Source organism: Prinia subflava, chromosome 18, assembly GCF_021018805.1.
Source record: "Prinia subflava isolate CZ2003 ecotype Zambia chromosome 18, Cam_Psub_1.2, whole genome shotgun sequence".
In the NCBI taxonomy this organism is placed as follows: domain Eukaryota; kingdom Metazoa; phylum Chordata; class Aves; order Passeriformes; family Cisticolidae; genus Prinia; species Prinia subflava.
Window position 1 is genome coordinate 3,751,629 of NC_086264.1, and position 24,460 is coordinate 3,776,088.

Sequence of the window (24,460 nt, forward strand, 5' to 3'; positions counted from 1 at the left end):
CAGAATGGAATTAAACATGCAAAAACTGATTTCAGAACAAAAGTATTTTTGAATTATGGGAATACAGTAATAAGATCAGAGGCAATAAATATAATTTTGGATCACTTTTTTCCTCTCTCTCCCCACTGTCTGCTTCTCCTGTGCAGCAGTGCTGTGCTGTGCAGCAGTCACATCCAGCAGCATGTGTGCTATAGTTCTTCCCAACTTTTGAAGAGCTGTAGGGGAAAACAGCTCCCTCTCCCTGCCTTCTTTTGGATAATGTTGTGCACGAAAGGATTAACGTGCAACTGCTTGCAGGCTTTAGGGCCCCAGATTGGGCAGGGCGTAGGTGGGCACATCTGAGCATCCTCTGAACTCCAGTAGCTGCAGTTTACCACAAATTTGTAACAACTCACCACAGATGAGTGAATGAGCTTAGGCTGCCACAGCTACAGCAGGCGACACCACACCTGCGAGGTGAGACAGAAACTCACTTTCTAAAAACAGCTTTTCCAAGGTGTTTTCACATGCCTTTGCTGTTAAGTTAGAGGAGCAGAGCCCAGTGAAGTGACAGGGAAACCAGCCAAGTTCTGTTCACCTCATTCTGTCACTGCCTCCCATCTCAGAGCCTCTCTGCTCTGGTCACTTATTTCGAGGATCACCTGACTGTTATATCAAGTATTTCTGCTGATCTCCTCCAAAATGGCAGTGGAACCACAGCCCGGACTTTTTGAAACATGTCGTGTCGCTGTGGAAGAACACTGGGACCTCTCACTTAAATCTGCCAAACCAAGAATGCCATTTGAACACTAATCTAGATAAATGGCACATAAAACTGATCTGGATTAATATGCATATCAATATAAACAGAGATATGTGAGTTCAACGTGTGGGAATGTAACCTTTGTGCAAGGTGTTTTTTCATTTCCATCCCCTTTTACTGAAGAGTATGTGAAAGCAAATGCTTCCTTGGTGCTCTGTGTGCATTACCCATGCAAGCAGCTCCCATACAGCGATGTATGTATGTGTAAATTGTGTGAATGTAAATATAGATAGGCCATATGTCCCCAAAGTCCCAAAAGAGCATCTGATGTTGATATGTAGACAGCGTGTTAAGGACCTTCCTAATTAATAAGCCAGATTAAAAACCTCTTGGCAATCAATTAAGATTAATGACAGAAGTCATTCTGTCTCCCCCTCCGCCCGCGACTCCGGCTGTTAAAACCCTGGGTCAGGAAACTTTAATCCTGTTATCTGCTGCCTCCTTCATCTGCAAAGCCTGAAGATTAGCTCAGTGGCCATTCCCAAATCCCGGCCAGCCGCTCAGACAGCTGCCCTGTGCCGCCAGCTCACAGGGGAAGAATAATCTGGGCAGGGGAACAGGCCTGATGCATTACTCTGCTGCAGCTCACTCCATGAGAAAGGTGTCAAGAGACTGAGGAAGACAAACGTGTTTGTTGCTTGGGAATCCTGCGCAGTGAAACACTCAGTGACTACCAGCCCCTGCCCTGCCCAAGGAGAGGTTTCCTTAGGCTTGGCTTGAGGGTCTGCACTGCTCATGCGCTTGCAGGGAAGCTGTGGGACAGCTATGGTACGTCCATGCTGCCCCCAGCACTGGCGTTCCTTTCTCCATGGCTTTCATCCACATGGCCTTGGAACTGACGGGCAGGTTGGTTTCTTCCCACTCTCTGATTCCTACCAATTCTCACACAGGGATGAGTCCCAAAGGCTTGTTTAAGAGAGCAGCAGACTCATCTGCACCAAGGAAGGCAGTGCCAAGAACTGCTGCCTACGTAGTCAGGAAAATATCCCTGTTTCTCCTGACACCAGCAGAAGATCCTCTCTCTTTAGCAAGGTGATCCCTCCCGCTTCCACTGACTGACAGCAAATCCACCTGCCAGGAGGCCCACACTAGTCGGGATGGGCACCTGCCAGGCAGCCAGCCAGACCCTCCTGAAAGCAGCTGTAGTTACAGAGTAAGGCTGTAACTCCAGTGACCAGGAGCTTCCTTTTGGAGGGAGCACTGCTATCCACATCTTGCACATGCAGAATGTCTTTTGTATTATGCAGAGCTGCTCAAAAGTAACAGTTTAAACTGTTTGTGTTAACTCTGCAGCCATTATTAGAAAAGACCTTTAAGCAGGTATATCCTAACAGGCTAAAAAGCAAAAACAAGTGTCTTCCTTTTGAAAAGGCTGGTTTGTACATGGAAGTACAAGCTGGAAGCATTCTATAGTTCTCCTCTCTTCTGATTCTTCTAGAGCAAAGTACAGTCTTTCTTTTCTTTTACCACTGACTCCTATTTCCATTCTGATAGGGCAAAATCTTCACAACAAATGCCATGCTATTTGTGAACTTAAAGACATTTGTGTGCATAAATGTACTCAGGATCAGAGTCTCAGTCACCATCACATTGCAGCAAGCTCAGACAAAGAATCCAAACCACTGATGATCACCTCTTGGTGCTAAACTATGACTTGGAAAACAAACACAAGGATTTAGAGGAAAATCCAGGCCCCTGAGGCTGGTGCTGTGCCCCTCTGCCAGACTGTGTTCCTGGGCAGCCCCAGATTCCTGGGAAAAAAGGTTCAGTACAGACCCTCAGACACTGAACTCGTTCATCAGAGTAGCCCAGACTGCTGTGGCTCAGTCTTCTTTGCCCCTTTAATAAAGGAAAGGAAGTAAGTCTAGCTAGGAGCACAGACACAGGGTAATGCATCATTTATAAATTACCTTGTTAGCGCAGAAAACACCACATGGCTCTGCAGCTGAAATCTCCTGCTGCGGACTTGCTCTGTTTGATGGGAGCCCTTCAAAAGCGCATGTGGCTTAATGGAGGCTGTTTGTGGGGCCCTCAATCCATACCTGCTGTCCTCGTCCCTCACTGGGAGCCCAGCGCAGCTGCCACAGCGTGCAGCTGTCTCTGAAGTGGCTGCGTGTCCTCGGCCCCCAGCACAGCCAGCCTGCGTTGGATCTCTGGATTTGTGCCTGAGGCGAGCTGGGGAGCAGCTGTGTCCAAGCCATGCTACCTTCAGTGTTGCAGCCCCAGTGCCCCGGCCTGCCCTGCGCTCCTGTGCCCACCACACAGCTGTGCCTGCAGCCTGCTCAGTGTGCCCACACCTGGGCACTGCCCCACCTCTGGCAGCTGCAGCTCCCGGGGCTTGAGCCACTCTGGCAGCCTCCCAGTACGGCCCTTGCACCACCTGCCACATGGCACAGTCAGGACAGTGCAGCGATGCACAAACAGCTTGCTCTCCTTTGATATTTCATGCCTAAATTTCAATTGCCTGATCAAGGACTCAGATTCAGCAGTGAATTCTTGGAACGTCTACGAATGGAAGTGACGAGTTCTTAAACAGTAACAGAAAGATGATGAAACAGAACAACTCCACAGCTCTGTGTGTGTGTGTGTGTGTGTGTGTGTGTGTGTGTGTGTGTGTCTCCCCTGCACAGGAGTGCACTGACGCACACCAGGGGCTGGCCCACCATGAGATCTCCAGAGAGTGTGTTAGGAACAAGGAAAAAACTACCATTTTTTCCCCAAGACAGCAAATAGTGCACAGACAGAAATGACACTCTGCAGTGACACAGGTCACATCTGACCCACCATTCCTTTAGGCACAAACATCACTCCTTTTCCCTTGAGCTTGTTTTTCACAAAAAACCCACTGTTTTTCACAAGCCGAGGTGCTGGCCAGTGTTGCTACTGTCAGGCCCAGAGAAGGCAGGTATCTGACTGCACAATGGCTCAGCAAAGCCTGCCCTAAGGGCAATCCTTACAGTAACTCTCTGCCTTTAGGGGCAGAAATTTCCAAAACAGGGCTTGACTGACACTTTTTTAGCCTTTTAAAACACCACTTCTGTGTTCCTGTTTACATTGAATTTACCTGTTAAACTGTATTGTGCCATGTATTTTGCGTGTAGATTTATTGCTGTTGTTGCTGCTCCATGTCACATCCATCATTCATGCAAACAGTGACTAACTTGCCAAGGTAACAATGCTGACAGCTGTATCCAGCGATGCTCTCCACCTGCAGCATGGCACTTGGCCATTCTGCTGCTTCCAACACTTGTCTTACCTTAGTCTCACTTCTTCGTCCTTTTAAACAGCACCAAAATGCATCCCAGGAAAATAACCAAAATTCCCATTACCTCCCATTCTGCCACATGTAACCCCCTCCCCTTAAGTCCTCTCACCCTTTTATGTGGCCTTCATGTTGTATGGTACATAGACAGTGTTCCTGCACAGCAGTGCTCTGTAGTACGTGAGACTGTGACCTGCTGCTATCCTATTTAAAGGAAAGCATTTGCTCCCATGGCTCTTCCCAAGTGCCACAGACAGGAAGCTGAGTGGGCCCAGGAGGTAAATGCTGACATTCAAAGTGATACTTTCCTGAGGAGCAGCAATCAAAAAGACTTGATCTGGTTTCACTATCAGAGGTGCAAACTGACACAGTAGCTCTGTGTCCTCATCAGAGCAGGATTTGGGCAAGAGGCCCCTTTTTCAGTGGCCACAGATGTTCCAGGAGAAAGGATTGTCTGAGAAACCTGTTTTGCCTGAACTTTTCATTCTGTGAAAGGTGCCATTGTTATGGAAGTGCAAAACTCTAGGAAGCAAATTGCATGGACATTATTGCCAGCCTCTGCTCTTACAAACAGCTGGGTCTGAGAGCGATTTGTGTGCCTGTGACAGAGATTACCCTGCATGAGGCTGTATTCCTGTTCCCCACCCAAGCACACACCACATCTGGCACCCCTCCCTCTGCCTCCGGCAGCCCCCTGTTGGCACCATGTCTCCAGGCCGGTGCCATGTCCCTTTAGCTGCACAGACTGCCCAGTGTGTCGGCCTTCCTGCCATGCCACTCCAGTGTCACTCTGCCCTCCACAATGGAGCCGTCAGTCTGGCTGTGGCCCAACCCCTCGCCGGCTGTGCGCTGCACACCCACCTGGTCTCCTTGCTGAGGCCGCATCAGTGAGACTCTGTCATACTGGCGCCGCAGCAGCGCCCACAGCGCATCCAGCCGGCCCTGTGGGGACACAGTGGACTCAGTCAGGGTGCAGCAGCACATCCCACCTGCATAGGGGCTGCCCAGGGGCATCCCGGGGACCTGGAGTGCCACAACGAAGCACCCTGGAGCCAGGCAAGCAGAGCTAAGCCTGGCCTGCATCCCCTGCAACCGTTGTGGTGCTCCTCCTGCCCTACACCTGGAGTGCCAGAGAAGGCACTCACCTGCCCGGGTAGCAGAACAGGTTAGGAGCATCTCACTCTGCACAGGTGGTTCCTTTCCAGACCTTGCCTGTGTGTCTGGACATCATGGCTTCAGGGATTTCTGGAGGTCAGAAAGGACTCGCAGGCACTTGGGAAGACAGAAGTATCCAGAGTCCCTGCTCCAGCTGTGTGTTTTCTGCTCTTAACACCCAAAAGGCAAAGTATTTACAGACCTACCCTCTGTTTGTAAGCAGTGCTTGTGCTCTGTTTGCAGGTGACTCAGAGCACCATTCTTATGAGCCAGATAGAACAATTTGCTTTTTGTCAGACTTCTTGCATTACACTATTTTATATAATTTTTTCCTTTTCTTGGTTTGTCATGAGAACGTTTGTTTAAAACTTAGTGTAGCAGCTACAAACTGTGCAGTTTTAGGTTTAATTAGCTCTACTAAGCCAACAAAGCCCCCATAGATTTTAATGCTCTCACTGTACAGTATGTCCCTTTTTAATTGGAGGCAAACAAAATGTGGTAGTAACGATCAGGTATTGCATTTAGGGCTACAAACTGCTCCTGCCATTCCTGATGAGTAGGTGTTCCCTTCAAGAATAGCCCATTACACTTGTATGGGAACTTGGAAAGTAACGCACAGCTCAGCCTGCATAAGGCACAAAGAATCCAGCCCTTAGTAACAAATCGTACCAAAGACTGAACAGATACCTTGATTGGCGTGTACCACTTCTGCTGCATGGCTGGTGAGGTAGGCTTTTGTTTAGGTGGTTTAGGGTGAAAAGGTTCTTCTGGTTCTTCTGGGAGTTTCACCACAGCATTCTTTGCTTTTTCCAACCTGGCCCCTTCTTCTGTGGAGCCTTTGTCACCCCAACGCACCTGAGGAAAGGCAGAGTTCAGGTATGAGTGCACCTCAGGGCAGGAAAACTGCTGCAAATAACAGAGGATAAATCTGGAAGAGGTGCTGGATAAACAGTAGAGGAGATACTGAGGAGAACACTACCTCTTCATTATGATAACAACAGTCTTAGGTAAATTCCTGTAAATAAGTCTCAGTAGTGAAAGAAAATCCTGTCTTGCTTCACCTGGGCTGTACAGGAGACAGGGAATCTGTGAAATCTTCTCTAAGTAATGATATAAAAATATAATTTCCACTTCTTATTTATCCTAAAATACCAGACCTTAATCTGGCATTCGTGAAAGCCAAGATTTCTGAAGCCAGGTTTCCTAGCCCAGAGAGTTTTTGAGAACCCCAGTGTAGATTTAATGTGATGCTTAGGCAGTTTTGAGCAGAAGCTCCTTGAACCTGCTCAGGTTTCCATGTTGTCCTGCAGAAAGATACACAATGGAGAAGTGTAGGTAAAGCAGTCTAACCTGCCCCAGTGCATGTAGAACATGCATGTAGAATATGTGGCAATGTGTATGTTAATCACTGCTCCAAGTGTATAAAATATATACAGAGTTGAAAGAGAAGGAAACCTGGGTTATCACTATTGGAGAGACAGGCACATATTCCCACTTCCAGACAGGCTATACTCACTGTGCTCTGGAAATGAAATACAAGGAAGAACCTTCCTGCTAAGAAGGATGATTCACTTTGCTGCAGGAATTCCATTTTGCCTTGTAACTGCAAGCACCATGCAGCAATCAGAGCAGGGATGTTTGCTGTACTGCACACGGAAACAAGCCTGGAGAAGGCTGTTCCCTTCTCATCCAAAAAGGAACAGCTAAAAGCTATGGCTGGAGTTTGAGAGTCTTTAGTGAAAGTGGCCTGCATCATTTCAGCAGGACTTGCCATAGTCATAGCCATTTGCTGTGATCTGGCCTGCCAGGAGGCCCCTGTACACCTGTGTCTTTCACTGTGATCAATGGTACTTTTACAAGGGTTGTCATATGGCTAATAAAATGTATTTAAACACTTAAAATCATTAGATGGTGGATCTCTCACAGAAGAAGTTACCTTTTCCTTCAGATAGAAGCCACTTCACACAGAAGAAACCAGAAGTGATGGAGTCTGACCACCCAATTTTGACATAAAAATGAATTAACTGTTACAGGTGGGGTCTGGCAATGACATCACAAAACCTTATAGCAATGCTAAAAGACAGAGCTAGGAGAGCAAACAGCCCTGCCCAAGCTATCTGGGACTGTCACAGAGGGGTGGAGCTACTGGGGAAGGCAGGAGTGGATGGGTGGGTACCTGCCCCAGCACAGGAGTGGGAAGTGCAAGGGTGCTGGTTCAGTCCCTTCCCTTCTCCAGAAAGGGAAGCTGCCGGAGGAATCAAGCTGCTGGAGGAATGGCAGAAGAAAAGAGGCCAGAGAAGCGATAAAAACTAGATGACTCCACTGCCACATGGACTGCAAACATGGAAGAAATGTCATGACTGGGCCAGCAAGTTTGTCATTGACCACAACACAGAAACCATCTTTAACTGCCAGGTAAGGAACAACCTTCCCTGGGGTGTGTTTTCTTTCACTTCTGCCCTGACTACCCAAACAAGCAGCATGCTCTTCTGAGCCAGGGAGAGCTGTGAGGGCTGTCCTGCTCTCCCCAATAGGCTGAGCCCATCTTCCCATCCCCAGTCCCAGACATAGCAGGGCAGAGATGAAGCTCCCCAGTCAAACCTGGAGGCACGGACCATTAGTGCCCAGCCAGACCTGTCACTGCTCTGGGGTCCCAGGGATAGACAGAGCCACAGCCCCACAGAAGAGGGGCTTTTATCGAGGGCCCATGACTATGCTGGCAGGAATTTCATTTGATTTACATCTTCAGCCCTTAGTCATGCACAAAATTCCTACCACAGATGAAAAGGTTTTCTAACCTAATCATCAATTTCTGCCCTCATTTGCATATTTGCCATGGGCTGAATGTCTTTCTTTGTGGTCCTTATGTCACTTGTGTTCATGAGGTTTCTGTCCCATTGTGCAGGATCCAATTTGGGAGCCCTTCCTACAGGCTATCATAATTTCCCTCAAATCCACGCTTGTAATTCTTCATGTTGGAAAGCATTTCCTACTTTGCCTCTAAAAAACACTGCACAAAATGTTTGCTTTTTGTGAAATCTGAAGCTCTTCTAAATTAGAAATTCTGAACTGCTGAAGAAAATGCATATAAGCAACATAGCTTCAAACCTGCATGTTCTGCTTCTGCATTTAGAAAGTACTCAAGCAAAACTGATTAGGTCAATCCCTTTTAAGTTTCATCAAGACAACCTAGTACGGCCTAGGTGGGTATGGCCTGTTTCAGACAGAGACAGCTTCCTTGACTGCAGTTAGAAACTGCTTTGCACATTCCATATAGGCTGACTTGACTACAAAACCTGCCATAAGGATGTGCCCATAAGGATGCACATTCTTCATTCTGTTTTAATTAACATGATGCTATCATGTCTCTTCAAAGACAGGCTCTGTTGTCGCTGTGAGTCCCTCTGGGATCAAGCCTCTCCTCAGCGTCACCATTGTCAGCGCATTTGGCTGGCCCACACTTGGGGGACTTATGTTTCACTGTAATTCCTTCCAAAACACACAGAAAAGGCTCTCACTCTCCCTTTCTCATTAGCTTGATGGAAAGAGCATGTCTTGAGGCAGCTATTTAAAGACCCAGTCGAATGGAACTACTGAAAGCTGTTCTTTCAGAGGCAAGGTCAGAATTGTTCGATATGGTAACGAATTTTCCAAGGCTTATGCCAGTGGGAAGATAAGCACACATTATGGCCTTGTATTTTCAGTGCACTTTCAAATCTTTGTTTCCACACTCGCAGCCTCAGAGAGCTCGTGCTTGAGGGAACTGCCATCTCCAAATCATACCAACCTCCATCCTCTTAATTCCCCCAACTCCTCGTCCACCATAGTAGGAAGCATCCACCGTGGGCCACTTCTTGGAAGGCAAGGGCTCCTGTTCTTCTTCCTGTAAGAACATTCAAATTATATTTACTTTTAAAAGATACTTACACATACACACACTGAATGTATTTTCCATGTATTTCACTGGAGTTCCTAGAGCGTACCCTGTTGGTTGTGAAAGGGGTGCAAACACTGAGGACAGCAAAGCCTCCAGTGCATTACTGCCCATAAGAGGGAGAGGATTTCCCTGGTAAGGGGAATTCCTCAGTGTCTGGAATGACAAAGCTGGGGGAAATGCTGCCTAAGTCCTACATGAATCTTTAGATGTTGGACAAGGGTTATTCAGGCTTTCTGCTTTAGAGGAGAATGTGAAAAACAACGCTATCTTGGAATAAAGGCCCTAAGCATTTCTGTGGATCTGGGCTTAATTCAAGCCACACTGAGCTGAGACAGAGCAGAGATCTGGACTTCGGCAACCCTGTTCTCCACTGAAGGTGCCCCCTGGGACAATCCTTTCTCCAGCAGCAGACAGACAAGGAGCCGGACACGCAGTGCACATGGAAGCACAGGAGTGGTTCAGTGTGAGCAATGTAATAAGATTAGCACCCTCAGACCATACCTCTTTTGGGGCTGGCGGAGGTGGAGGGGGATCCTTGATGACCTGAAAGAGCCAAACATAGGGAATAATAAGGTGCTGCACTGGCAGCAGCCATAGGCAACAGACCACAGTAAGAGTGACCTGTTTTCACCTGAGCCCCCATGACCGCCAGTGAGCTGGCAGCCTATGCTGCCCGCTCCTCTGAGCATCCATCAGCAAGGCCTTCTGGAAATTACCACTATCTGTCTGCCAGAACCTGCCATCCCTGGCCTGCAGACACTCTGAGCAGACGTGTCTGCCCCCGCGCTTCCTGGCCGGATGAGCCTCAGCCGTTGTGAGGAACAGCCAGTGCTAAGACCCCCCCGAGTCCATGAGCAATCCCAGAGAAAAAGCATCTGAGGCCTGTGTGAGGTCCTGCACAGCCATGGGCCGAGCTGCCGCTGCTGCTGCTGCCATGCTGCTGGGGAGTCTCTGGTCCAGTGACAAGTGTGAAATGCTTTCTGGCAGCTCAGGTTTCACCTCTGGATGTCCCAGGCCTTCCACAGCCCTCTCATTTCCCACCTCCCAGCTCCATGACTGTGCAGTGCCTGCACTGCAGTCACACTCCCACACTTCTGACACTGCTCTGGGTGAGGCCCATTCCTGGGAGCATTTTTTACACCTCTGTTTAAATCTCTTCTAGTCTTTTCCCATTCCCTTTGTCACATCCACACTGTAAAGCTCCGAGAATGCCCAGTACTGACAGTCCCAGCAGGGGAGGGGCAGGCAAGGGACCCTCTTTACTGATTCGGCTGAAAACTAATGCACAGCCATTCCTCCACAAGAAAATCAGGTTTGTAAGCCAACAGTAAGTTCTTTGGTGACACTGGGCCATGTTTTGGACTTGGGTATTGCCTGGAAATGATTAAAAAACATACCATGAGTATCAAGGAGTCTGTTCTTACCATGCCTTGGTATTACACAAACATATCCAAAACTGTCCATGCTGACAAACACCTCAATCAAAATCTTACAGATTTTAAGTAACTTAATGGAAATATTTCATTCACTCTGCACTATTTAATTTTAGTACTTCCATTAAACACTGCCTATGAACAATATCACTGCATAATACATGAAAGAAACATATTTTTCTTGATCAATAGCATTTTCCATCTTGATTTACATTTCAATTCTCAGTGCCACCCAGATAGTTACTACTGACTGTCTAAACAGGCTATGGACTTTCAGCAGTGCATAAAGGAATTCTGACCAACAGAAGAAATTACTTATGGCACCCCTGGTACCAGTTTTCCACAGCCCTTCAGATTTAAGATACAGAATGGCCCATTTGTCAAGCTCAGAATGATTTGGGTGGGTTGGAAAGTGACCTGTAGATTTCAACTACACATTCCCATTCCTTTGCTGTTAGAATATTGCAAAACCATGCCAGACATTACTTTTCTCTAAGTAGTTCTGAACACTTTTTCTTCCCAGCCATCAGGAGTTTCCAGCATACTTAACAGACAGTAATTATTTAATTAGTGAAACATTCCTGAGAGCCACACTGGCATTATTACCCTAACTTTACATGAAACAATAACACAGAGGGATCGTGGGACAGATCCTAAGAGATACTTGGATGCTGAGTAGGATTTTTTGTCAAAGCTTGAAAATATTTCATTCTCGCTGAAAGCAATTACGAGACTGGAAACAGTAAACCAGCGCTTTCACTCAAGGAAGGGCCACCTTATTTACTTTCTGTCTTTATTTCCATTTTACCTGTCCCTAACCATCATCCCAAAACAGTCTCTCTCTCTCTGTTAGGCCTGCAGACTGTACAAGAGAAGGTCCTCCTAGGTACATTTGTATGTACCTATATGAAATGGCACTGCCCTCGCTTTGCCCAGCAAACCTCTCCGTGATGAGGGATGGAATTCCTGTGGGCTCTGTCCCCATTGGGCATGTAGAAATCACAATTCCCATCCTGGACAATCAAGGGAAAGCTGACTTGTTTGAGCTCACTATGGCTTCCTAAGGCAATAGTTAATAAGGCAACTTTTGCTCATCTCCTCAAGTGGATGATCTAATCCTGTGCCAGCTCCCAAACTCCCTGAAATTTGAGGGGAAATTCAGTTTAAAGCCAAGCAATGCAATAATCAGCTATTACTTCTAATGGCTTCAGAAAATAAAATTTGTTTTAAAAGTGACAGTGGTGTGAGAAAATAATCTGCTTTGAGTAGCAGCTCCTCACCCTGCTGACAGCACTGGAATGTCAATGCCTGCATCCTTATGCTTCCACAGGCTCTCACACACACACACGAATCACACATGCACACACAAGGATTCTTTTCAATCACGTGATATTCCAAGTGAGATCAGTAGAAAGCTGTTTATGAAAAAGAGAAATCCAAGGCACACGTGCAGCTCTGCATGGAGCTGCACACAGAACTGCACAGAGGAAGACCAGAGTATTGTAAATTAACTTTTCCTGAGCAGGATTCAATTGTTTCAATGATAAAGCCTCTGAATAATGCTGCTGTCTTATCAGCCTCATGGAGAGATGGGTGGCTTCCTCAGTTTGTTTGGTTTTATCATCAGGCTATCTGGGCAAAGCTCCATCTCCTATAGTGAGTTGCAACGAATGGAGGTTTGAGTTTGGAGAAGAGCTGATTTCTTTTAAAAAATCATTTAAAAAAAGGAGGAGTTGGTGCTTGAGGCAGCAGTGCCTCTGATCCACTCATTAACACTTCTCTGCCACTCCATGATGTGGGCATTAGGAGACGTCAGCACAAAGCCTACAGCCAGCTTGCTGTAATCGTATGTTCCACAGCGAGGGACAAGTGACAGAACTGTCACAGTGAAATCCTTGAAAGTGGGGGACAAGGAAGGAAAAGGAAGAGGAGTCCCCCTGCCCCACCCTCTGAGTGTCCATGGGACTCACACCATGGAACATTGTGAGAGCAAGCCCCAGACAGGATGGATCTGGGCCCACAAGCAGGGGGGCAACATACCTGCCTGGCTCCAGACACTTGTTCTGCCCACAACACCCTGTACCTCTCTTTTCCATTGGAATCTGACTCCTGTGCTCCTGCTTTGTTTCAGGAAATCAGACGCTGTGCTCTGCCAGGGAAGCAGAGCCAGAGGAAGGGAAGAGCAGGTCCTGCCTGGCCCTAATGCTGCCTCTCTCCTCAAGGATGCTGCCCTGAAGCCCAGGACTACTAAGCCACAAGTGGTCCTTCCACGTGACGGATATCCAAGCTTCATGTGTAGGAGAGAAGGGCAGGAACTGAGGCACAGCAGTAACGGCACACAAGGACCAGCCAGTAAAACCAGAAGGAAGGATCAGTATTCCGCAGTAGGTTCACTGCAACAGCATGTGGGCTTGCAACTCAGCAGTGTGGTAGCAAAGAGGCCTAAGATTACCTTTTCTTTTGAAGTAACAAATAGTATCCACAGGAAGTGGGAGGAAACATAGAGGGCACAAACATTTGAAGAATTACTGTTTTATGAAGCTGGAATGGATAATGTAGAACTATCCACTGGACTGCTTCATGTAGGTATTTTAACTTATGAAGCTGGTTTATGAATCAAGGTGGGGTTTTTTTAAATAAGAAGACCAGGAACCTGCTTCTTTTACTGATATCCAGTGTCCTTTTACACGGGGAGGCCCACCATATAAAATAAAGTGGAGGTGAGGTGATTAACAGGAAGCTCCCTGGATTTATGCTCACCCTGTGCTGTGGAGAACAAGCAAGGCTTTTTGTTCTCATCTCAGGAACCTCAGACTGTGAGGGTGCAGATGGAGGGTGAGATTTCCTGACCTTATACAGCCAGGGGCCTGATGGACCCCCTGCATCACAAGGGCTGCAGCATTGTTAGGTGAGAAGGCCAGTTCCTCTCTGCCCCACATTCCACAAGCCCCAGACAAGAACAGGAACCCAGACCAGGGAAGCTATCTCCATTTCCCAAGTCCTCCATGCTGTCCTTGAGCTGAATGAATAATAAACTTCCCCGCTCACTCAGAAAAGAATGGTAGGGTTCAAGTGAGCAACACTGCTGCTGCTGGGGTGAGGGTAGAGAGTGCATTCAGATAAAGAGATGGATGTGTGCAGGGATTATGAAAAAAAATAGGGATTTCCAACCTGAGAGCCCATAATGGACTACAAATATCAATTTTACTGAGAGCAGTTTTAAAGTGGTCCTTGATTTCAGGGTAACATCTGCACACGATTAAGGCTACCCCATTCCCAGTAACAGCACTGTGCTGGTGCTGGTTCCTGTGTGTGCAACTCAGACAGGCAGGGCCGTGCACAGTGGAGCCCCAGTGCTGGAGCTACTCTTCCCAGCCCTTTCCTGCCTGTCACAAGCTGCCCCAGAGCTGCCTCCCCATCACTTAACTGGTTTCCTGCAGAATCTGTGTTTCCTACCCATGGTTCAGGGGGCAGGGGATGTTCCCCACAGTCTGTACTCACCACTTTGCAGCAGAGGGGCCAGAACCACCAGAGCAGGCCAAGTGCCACCAGCAGCAACAGCACAAGGACGGCAATGAGCGCTGCCACACCACTGGACTGCAGAGACAGCAGGGACAGTGTCAGTGCTGCTTCACCTGCTCACCCCAAAAGCTGGCGTTAGTTCTGCTCAGGTCAGGGGGTTCCTTCTGATGTAAAACTCATAAAACTGATAACCCTGACATCAGAATGAGGCCCAGCTTGAGGAAAATAGAGAGTCCATTGCCTGCTAAAGAATGAGCCATCAGACACAGCCAGGGGAAGTCTCATCCTAAGCCTGTGGATAAGAGGTTTTGCCCTTCTTTTCCATGAAGACACAAGTCTCATACATGGACTGAGGAGCACACAGCGAGATTTTAAGGCATCTCTATGAACAGTACACCCATGATGCTTTGATGCTGATCACCCACACTCCTGCACAGACTGTGTCACACTGACCCTCTGCAGCCATGCTCTGGGAACCTGAAACTGAAGGAAGGAGTGTTCCTGCTTCCAGCAACACTTGTATGCAGAACTGAGCAGCCCACCTCCCACACCTCCCATACCTCCAACCCACTTCCTGGTGATGTCTTTATTCCTACACTTCTAGGCTTTTAGAACAACACTGGCAGAAACACAACAACATCCCTAGGAAAATAAGAGTTATTCAGACTTCAGCTGGGAAAAAAGAAAGGAGAGACACAAGCAATCATTGAGACTGGAATACTGTGTGAACAGTTCTAACCCAGAGGTGCTCCACTGCACATGGGAGTGGAACAGAGCCATATCCCAGGTGCAGTGAGGCACACAGGTACAATGGTGCCTGGGTGCCTAATGCCGTGTATTTTTGTTTGTTTTCACTGCAGTAACCTGTGTTTGTTGGGAGGCTGTAACTTGTAACTCATCTCTCAGTCAGCCATCAGCTGCTCAGCTCCCAGAATTAGTAAGCAGTTCTAGCAGTGACCCATTTCTTGAGTTGCCCATCTGCTACTATGGAAACTGCAGTTCTTGTGTGGAGCTGCCTTTGCTGCAGCACAGGCCAAGAGCAGAAACCAGAAAGAGACAAAAAAGGCTGCTGAGACACTCTTCCTGCTGCTGTGCACATCTGAACCTCTCTGCTTCCTGCCAGGGCAGGCTGTGAGCACAGAGCAGCAGAGCTGCCATGCAGCATAGTGGGAAGGCCATGCCCAGCACCTCGCTCTGAGCTGCTTTGCATCAGGGCTTTTCCGTTCTCTCTTTGTGCACTCCTGGCAGCTCTTACAGGGCACCATGTGCTGCATTCTCTGCGAGGGCAGAGGTACAGGCAGGCTGCAGCTGGGCTGCAGCAGCTCCTGTACTGCACAGCCCTCAACCACCCTGTTTGAGTGTACAGCTGGCATTTTGCCAACTGACAGAGGCTCTGAAGCAGAGAACTCTGATTTGGGATCTGTGTGTTCCTTCAGCTCCCAGCTCAGTTAGGCTTCCCCTCCTCAAACTGCAGGGCTGCACTGGATGTCTGATTTCTACAGCTGCATGAATGGTGAGGATTTAAATGAACAGATTAAAAATCTCATTTTTTCTCTTTTCAGTTACTGATCTATGAGCAAAGAAATCATGTTAGGATCAATGCATGGGCATTGATGGGCAAAAGAGATTCTCTCCGTGCTCCATGCCCAATGGAAAAGCTGCTCTCAAATCACACTTGAGGTAAGACACATTTAAAGGCCCACTTGCACAACACGTGCTCAACACAGTGTGCTTGTTGTCTCCCTCCACAAATTCCAGCTGTCCTGTGTAATACAAAAGGAATTAAAGGACAGCAAAAATGTATAAGTTAGAAAAGTCACTGGCTGCACAAGTGTGATTTCTTCCAGGAGTAGTTTTTATCTCTAAGTCTGTGATCAGACTTAGAAGAATGTTCACACTGCCTCACTTCCAGGTGTAAGTGGGATACTCTGGCCTTTGCTTGGACAGGCTGTCTCCCCTGATGAACAAGAGCTAGGAGTCTACACTCCTTACTGAGGCCCCAGAGTTACAGAGCATTAGTACCACTGTAGGATTGTAATGTCTCTCCACGCCCAGGCTGAAGGGCCAAGCTTGTGCCCATCTGCTCCCTCCAGTCCTACTCAGGGAAAAGCCAGGAATGGGACCCCAGGTGACCATTACGCCTGGCCACCAGAACATGGTATCTACAGTGAGCAGGTCTCTGAGGGCACAGAAGCCTCCCAGTACTTTGAAATACGCAGCTTTGCACAGGAAAGTGGAAGCAGAGGTTCTCCACTCTGAGGTCTTGCAATGGCAAAGCCCAAAGAGAAATGGGGTGTGGGGATTTTACAAGGAGTTATGAAGTCATTCACTTACACACTCTGAAGCAGTGATGATTAACGAGCTGGACATGAAAGACTGGCCTTCATTCAAACTCACCAAAACCTCCAGGGTTCTGCCAAGAGACAAAGAAGAAACATGAGCAGCCATGGAACAGCCAAGAAAGGCTCATACCTGCTCCACAGGCACTTGTACCTACAGCCTCTGCTCCACAGGGAGTGTCCTCAGAGGTGAAATGGAAGCCTGTGCTTATTCCTATTTGGGAAAAAGTTTGGTCTGCTCAGGAATAAGTTTGGTCTCCTTGACAAAGAGCTGTCCAAGTAGAGAATATCCCTTCCCCATTCCACAGAGCAGAAAATACTCCCAAAATTTTAACATAAAATAAACTGAAGTTAAACTGTAAAAGTAGCAGTGTTTTGTCTGTTCCATAACCATCTCTTAGTCACACACAGACATTATGGTTAAAGATGTCGGATAATTATAAATGGTCAGGACTTGCTATAAATAGCCCCAAACACTGCATACAAATGGTATGTGGTTTACATTTTACAAATTAACCCTACGAGAAAACAACACATGGTGGATGTTAAACAGAAGAAGACTCCTCAGCTTCTCTGGCTTGGATTCCGAGGATTCAGACAGTTTATGTTATGCATAGATTTAATTAAATAAAAATGTAGATATCCATGAACTAAAATGATTAATCATTTACACCGTTCTTACATGTCATGAGTTTTTATTCTGGCACAAACACTGTAGTCAATATGGAGTTCAAAGCTATTTTAGCTAATTTGGCTAATTTCTTCTTCAGTTTTAGGAAAAATGAAGTGAGTTGCTTCCACTAAACTAATTTTTAAATGATTGGTTCTGAATAATTGATTCAACAGAAAGAATAACTCTTCTAATTGGAATTCACTGGAATAAGTGAATCAGAAACAATAAAAAAACCTAAAGCTATTTGATTCCTGTGCAGAGCAATAAATCAAACCACAGTGAAACTTTGGTCAATGATGACTTTTTTTAAGATGTGATGCTTTTTATTATTTTTAATTCCAGTTATTTGTTTCGGCATTGTAATGAGGAATTCTGGGGGAAATTCCAGCATGAGGATTCTGCTTAGGTTTGGCCAAATACTCCTGGAACTGCAGGGCAGGAGGGTTTCCTGCCTCCCCTGGGGGAGAGAAGGACCCCCAGGCTGAGCTGCTCACACACTCCTGCAGCTGCCCCACCAGCCCTGTGTGCCCTGGCACTCTTGAGTCTTGCCTCGAATGCCACTAGTGAGGAATGAGGCTGGTTTGGTCAATGGTCTTTGCTAGCAAATGGAGCAGAACAGAGACACAAAACACACCTGGATAAAACATGTAAGCCACACTAAACAAAAGGATCATTCCCTGGCATCCTGGGGACCTCGACATGTCTTTGACATCACTGGGTGGTATGAAACATTCTGTAAAATAGCAAAGATTTCCCAGTGGATTGGAGCCCACTGTACACCTTGCTTTTTGCATCACAGTAACCATTCCTATTTATAATAGGTACTACCTGGGATTGCATTTCACAGCCCCAGTGCCACGTGCCAACCAGTGCCTGCAGCCCTGTGGCCCCGCACTCCCACTCTTGACGCACTGACAGATCCCAGGGAGCAGGCTTACTGAGCAATCAGCTCCAACATGGACACACTGCAGGAGGGCAGCCCTGCCCTACCAATTCCCTGATACTCTGCTGCAGGGATAAGCCACTGGAGATGTCACTGGAGCTGATCATACCTGCTCAGTTCTGGAAGTGAATCCACACAGATAATTACCTCATCTTCAAAAGGATGAACCTGTCAACACAGAAAAGCACTCCTTCCCTGAGACTGTCATGGCTGTAGGGAATACCAGATACGTTCTTTCATTTCTTGAGCAGCCACCTGTTTGCTAGGCTGTGGGTACTTGTGATTCATACAAACACTGCCCCTTAAACTGGGAGTCCCAGAAAGAGGTGTCCTGCTTCTGCTACTCCTTCACACACAGCTCAGAGACAGACTAGTACACGAACACATCCTAATGTTTACCAGCAACCGGCCACATGTGTGAGCCATTTAGCTCAGCACTGCCGAAACTGAAAATATTCTGAAATGAAAACAACAAGCAGCAGTGACCCCATTTCTTGGGCCACTGCATTTCCCACTGATGATTGTCAGTGTTGTGTGCAGGCCAAGTTCCTCCAGTGGAGCTCAGTATTGCTAGGTCAAGAGAACATTCCTGTCCCTGCAGCCAGGCAGCTTTTGGCACAGCCCTGGTTCACCAGTGAAGTGTGAAGCTGTACTGGTTTTGTACCAGCACAGATCCCAGCTGAGGGCTGAGCTTTGGAAAGCTGCCAAAGAGTGGGGTATCTCCTCAGAGCCCCTCAAATAAACCCCCTCGAGAGTCAGGCAATGTTGTTGCCACAGCCCCCTGGGGGCATTCCACAGCACTGGCATCCTACAGCCACCATCCTACAGCCTGGCACCAGGAACACGCAGAGCTGAGTAGCTCCTCTCTGTGCAGCTAAACACACAGGGCTGCAGGGGCCAGGCTCTGGGGAAAGGCAGTGGAGCCCTGCTCACACCTCCTCAAAACCCCAGCAGCGCCCACAGACAGTGGTTTTCCAGGGCTTTGAGCCAGGATGCTCATTCCCATCCTCTGTTCCCTTCTGACACTGCATCTGAGCAAGGTGGAATCAGAGAGCTGGCAAAGGAGCATGAGTAATTACAATGCTGTGCAGCACAAACCCTGCTGCTCTGCCTCTACCTCAGCACCTGAAGTGCACCTTTCCAGCAGTCTGAACTTCAAGCCCTTTTCACTGTACTAGGAAAACTGCCTTTCATTTACAGTTCATGGCCCGTCCTCCATGTGGAAGGGATTTTCCTATCCGTTGTCTGTGCAGTATCTCTTTTTGGATGGGAACCAATCCTGGAAAACTTAAGTCTGAAAAGAGCTTTTCAAAAATGTTCTCATTTCTGAACAAAAGTAACCACAAGACTCTTGCAACTTGAAGCTGCCTAGGGCCTGGCTCCTGCCCATCCTAATACACAATTTACCCAAAAATGTAACTTGAGGAGACCAAACAGTTGCAATTCCTTCCCTCATGCCCACTGCTGGTTTATTGTGACAGCACAGGAATGTGGCCCAGTGCCATATGTTACTGCAACTCTGGTCTAAAGCCTCCCATTCCCTGTGAAATACAGCTGACATTTCCATCTACGGTAACCTATTTGCAAAGTATTCATTTGCTCCTTACTTTATGGGAAGCTACTAAAAGACTGCCATTTTATGATTCATTTAAAAAGATGAAAAAATTAAATACAATTGTGAAAGACATTTGCTGGAAGTAATAAATAATTTACCTCCAATTTTCACTCATTGGAAATTAAACTGGCAACTGCTCAAAAAGTTACTAAAATTACAGTGACAAAGGTACTTCAGAATCAAATGCATGCACTAAAATAATAAAAATGCTGTACATAGGAGGAAGGCAAAAAAAGTCTGTGTATTTAAAGGGTACTTCCTTTCCATCACTGCCTTCATGAAATAATGGCTAGCTTAATAATATGGACGCCATTTGACCAAATTCACTCTGATGGTTTTGGCCACTGCTTACTGGGGTACAGTAAACATTTAGCCCTCCATTCTCCCTGACCCAAGCAGAGAGGACTTGTTCCCTGGGCTCTGTTAAAAAACACTCCAGGACCACAAAGATGACTCTGCATCCAGGGACTCATCCCTGCTGCAGAAGGAGGCAACACACAGAGGAAGGGATTTCCAGCTGGGCTTCTGGGTATGGTGTTCTTCACAGACCTACAGCCTCAGCTGCATAAGGACAAGGACAGTTCTCCTGGAGCAGGGTTCCAGTCCTGCCTAACATGCTTGGTGCAGTCCCAGCCAGCTACACCACAACCAGCTCTGCCCAGGGAGAGCTGGGACCATTCACTCAGTGGGAACTGTGTGTGGGACAGAACATGGCCTACAATTATGAGAAGTGGTCACAGGTGTCTTCTTCCCATCAGTCACACAGGCATAAAAAGGAGCACTGAGTATTTTCCTGAGGTTAGCAAGACCCAATAATCCTGGAATTCTTTATGGTGTTTGGGGATTCTGGTAAAGAATTAGTACAAACGTTTCCCCCTGCCCCTCTTGGTGTAGCTTAGCACTGGTTCACTGATTCAGATGATAGTTCTTTAGGACTACCTCTTGTTACTTCAGAACCCTTTAGCTTTTGCAGCCACGTGTCCAATATCCTATCTGTCTGGGCTTGACTTTCCTCGGAACAGGACACAAGGGCAGAGAGACACAAACTTTCACTGCTGGGAACTCCTAGGGAATGTGAGAGAACAGGAAGCCAGCGAGGAACTAGCTCTGATGTTGTGGAATCATGGGAACCTGCAGTAGCAGGGTATGAAACATCATTATTCTGTTAAATTAGACTATTAATTCAGCTCGGGATCCTATGGCCACTGCATAATTTGCAGCACTTAGTTCTGCTCACGCAGTCCTCACTAATGCTTTGGGAACACTGTGTGCTCTAGGAGGGATGTGAAGGACTGCGCCAGAAATTACTACTGATCTTAACACCACATCCATATGGCTGAGGGGCCTGTTAGCCTATACAATTCATTGAGGATGTTTCCATCTGTGAATAGGTCCCATTATACCCTAATTGTGTCAGACTAAATGTATTTCTAAAATATTTGCAGAAATTAATATTTATAACAGACATTAAGCCTAATCCAGCCCTATTTCTGCCTTCTCCTCACCTGAGTTGATTTCTCTGGCTATTCTGGAGGAGGAAGGTTGTCCCATGCGAGCACCAGACACTGGGAAGCATACTGTCTTTTATTTTTGTTAGAACAAAATGTTATGTAGGGAAATAAAAGAAAATGCCTAAAATAAATGCTTCACCTCAGTGAGTTTGCACTGAAAAGTATCGGTGCAGATGGGGAGCAGTTCTGATCCCCTATTGCTCCCTGCCCAGGACTGCAGGGGAAGCACAGCTGTTTGCAATGAGGGGTAATGCCAATATCCCATCCAGATCTGGACTGGCCATGGGCACAGCAGTGATGGGGGGGTATTGCCTTCACCTGAGCACAGGGGCTCTGAAACAGTAAAAACAACAGTGAACAGGTGAAAACAGCCTGACCTTGAGCTGGTATCCTATCAGTTGCTGAGCAGGAAGTCAAAAGGGAGAAGCACAGGTGACTTCCTCTTCTGCTGGTTCTGGGAATACCTACATCCCCCATATCAGAGAGCTGGTGGGCTGATGGCCAGCAAGGCTGGAAGAGGATGGAGCAGTTGAGAGAGCCCAGAGTTCACTGTGGGGGCTGGGACCTCCAGCAGCAGCTTGCTTGCTCTCATTCCTTTGGTGCACCTCAAAGGACAGCTGGCTTCTGAGAGGTGACTGGGTTCTTTGTACTTTTGCCTTTCCACAGTAGTGACCAGTGTTATGTGGAATGGGAAATATCTTAGTCAAAATGCTGCCTCTTAACTTGTAAATCCCATTGAATTCTCCTTTTAATTGGTCCCCTTCTCTCTGAACAGTGTTTTTTTCCAAGTGACAAGTAGTTACCATGTAGATTTTAGACTGAGAATGAGGCTTGGAAAATTGGTCCTTAAACCCACACTTGCATGCTGACACCAGCTGCCAAGCTCTTGAGTGGCTCAGACCTTAGCACAAGCACTGCCCCTTATGTTAGTGAGTAATTTCGCTCTGTGGCCAAATAACACCCTGTCTACATTGCCCCAAAGGCTGTGGTAAAGCTGCTTAGTGAACAGCACCACAGAAAGAGCTCAGTGTCACTTCTTAGTTAAAAAGAGAACAGAGATGCTCAACAAGCCACAGTATATGAATCCTTTCTTGAGTGACCCTGAAAGACATGTGAGACTGAGTGCAGCTTGCAAACACTCTGCTTTTGCTGACAACAGCTTTTCTAAATTTTTACCTTTCTCAGAAGAAGAAGAAGTGACAAAACAAAAATAACAGTAGCAAAGGTAGCCATAGAATGCAACACTAACTCTCTCCTCTCTCTGGTTTTCAGCCACTCCCTTCCATGTTATCAGAAAACTCACTTAAGTTCCACACACCTTTCTCAGCACTCATTCAGGCAGGCAAGGGGATATTTTGCACAATTCCATGACCCTGACCAAGTTCTGGGCCTGTCGGACTAAACAGGTGATGCCATGTGTGTACCTGTGTGCACTCGAAATCACAGGGATTGTATACCTCAAAATTTGTGGGTGGCTTCTGTGGGAGAAACACCTGGGGTGGTTGTCAGGGGCATCTTTTAAATGTGAGTTTGGATCTTGTGATAACACAGACTGTTTCAGGTCTTTGTCTGTTGTCCATCTGGTAGAACACAGTGAGACAAAGGTGAAGTGTAACCTGCAGGTGTGACTGAGGTACCAGATAACTCAGCGTTGCAGAGGGGTTTCAGGTGAGCACCCAGTGAGTTCCAGAGCTAGACTTGTGTGTGCGCAGGGGGACTGCTGGATGAATCCAGCTGTGAGAGGTGTGGGTGGGCTGTTCTGCCAAAACTGAGGCAGTAAGATACGACAATGGCTGCTAGGTCAGGTGTAATTACAAGCTTGTTACCTGCTTGCTTTTGAGACTTGCACTGTTAGAGGGAAGTACAACTGTTCCATGCTAACATGAGGCACTGACACTTAGTGTGTCAGTCCGAGCACTCAAGTGCATCCTCTGAGAGCACTAACGGTGCTGGATAGGCTCGCATGCTATTCAGATATTTATTTTGTGTTTGCTTGAAGAATCAGGCCAATGTTTTTGAAAGCACATTTAACTATACCATATGCCTACTTAAATCATCTCTATCAAACAAGTTGTGGGTTGCTGCTCTGGTTCATTCTGTTCTATTTTCCCTCCCTTCCCAACATGTTTATGTGCATTTATCCAATTTGCTGTTCCTTTTGCCAAATGGTAGGTCTGAGATCCCAGCCAGGCAGGGGCAGCTGTGCTATTGTTGGTGTCTGACAAAACAGAGGTCATGGGCTGGGTCTGCAGCTTTAGCTCTAATGACAGCTTGTGTTGGCCATTATGGAGCAGTCACAGGGTAATAAGGGTGCATGGGCCCTTAGAAGTAGGAATAAACCTTAACTTGCTCCTTGGTAACTAAGAACTCAGTTCTTAGCGTTCTCACTTTTAACATGTAATTCCTGTGCAAATTAGCCTCTTGCAAATATTCTACTGTTTACTTTATTGCCATAACTCCTTCCTCTGTCTGGAAAACACCCAACTTTAAACAGACCTACCACAAAAAACCAAAACCTGAAAAACCAAGCAACAGCCTAGCTGGAAGTAAGGGTCTCTCCTACATGGAACTGATCCTAGCTGTTCTCACTTCTAAGACTCATCAGAGTTATGTGCCAACCTAGGAAGCGACTGCCCACAGAAAGGAGTAGGCTTTTGTCCTCCACAGGAGGAGTCTTCCATCACTGGAAGGTTGTTTCAAGTCCAGCCCAGCAGTTCCCGGCAGTGACACAGCAAGGCATGATCACTTCCAATGCCCTCTCTTCAGCAGATCAATCTGCAGGGCTTGGGGGTTCTAAACTCTCTGCTCCTTGGGTGGCCTGACACTTTATCTCCTCTCCTGCTGCCTTTCAGCCCAGAAGGCAGGAGTCTCTAAGGTATTGAAATGGATGTTCCTTGGAGCTCCATGCCAGCTCTGAGGCACCAGACCAGGCTGCAGTGGCTGGGCAGCTGAGGAAGAGGCACAAGTCCCTGGAGCCATTCAGGGAATGCGCAGCTGCTGCGAGGCTGCGTGGTTCCAGCACTGCCGTGCTGTTTGGCATGGAAAAGGGAGCACTGGGGAAACAGCACATCTGTCACCCACACATAGCCACAACCTCCACTCAGGGCAGCACCAGATGTGTTTATTCAAAGCATGTACTAACTAGCTACTTAATGGCTTAGAATTATTAGTCACAAGTTAATTAGGCAAACATATCAGTCACCTTACAAAGCATCGCTTCTTCAACACCGCTTGTACTTCCTGAGTGCCTTTATCAAGCACAGGAAAC

General features: G+C 47.1%; 1 protein-coding gene and 1 long non-coding RNA gene across 3 annotated transcripts in view; one reads left to right on the plus strand and one right to left on the minus strand.

Moving 5' to 3' along the window:
- The window catches only part of LOC134559815 (uncharacterized), a 64,321-nt gene extending 47,884 nt beyond the window's left edge, over positions 1-16,437 (plus strand). Inside the window, exons 2-4 of one of the 2 annotated variants that reach the window (XR_010082590.1) lie at positions 7,456-7,634; positions 12,721-12,973; positions 15,674-16,437. This is a non-coding gene — a long non-coding RNA (uncharacterized LOC134559815). Of the gene's footprint in view, positions 1-6,789; positions 7,635-12,720; positions 12,974-15,673 lie in introns of those variants that run through there. The other variant, XR_010082589.1, reaches the window with a different exon arrangement.
- Positions 1-24,460, minus strand: part of ANTXR2 (ANTXR cell adhesion molecule 2) — a 79,525-nt gene that overhangs the window by 20,741 nt on the left and 34,324 nt on the right. The window contains exons 11-16 of the mRNA XM_063415019.1: positions 16,446-16,524; positions 14,091-14,186; positions 9,658-9,699; positions 9,007-9,102; positions 5,907-6,074; positions 4,926-5,006 (exon numbers count right to left, since the gene is read on the minus strand). Of these exons, the coding sequence (XP_063271089.1) occupies positions 4,926-5,006; positions 5,907-6,074; positions 9,007-9,102; positions 9,658-9,699; positions 14,091-14,186; positions 16,446-16,524 (562 nt within the window). The remainder of the gene's footprint in view (positions 1-4,925; positions 5,007-5,906; positions 6,075-9,006; positions 9,103-9,657; positions 9,700-14,090; positions 14,187-16,445; positions 16,525-24,460) is intronic.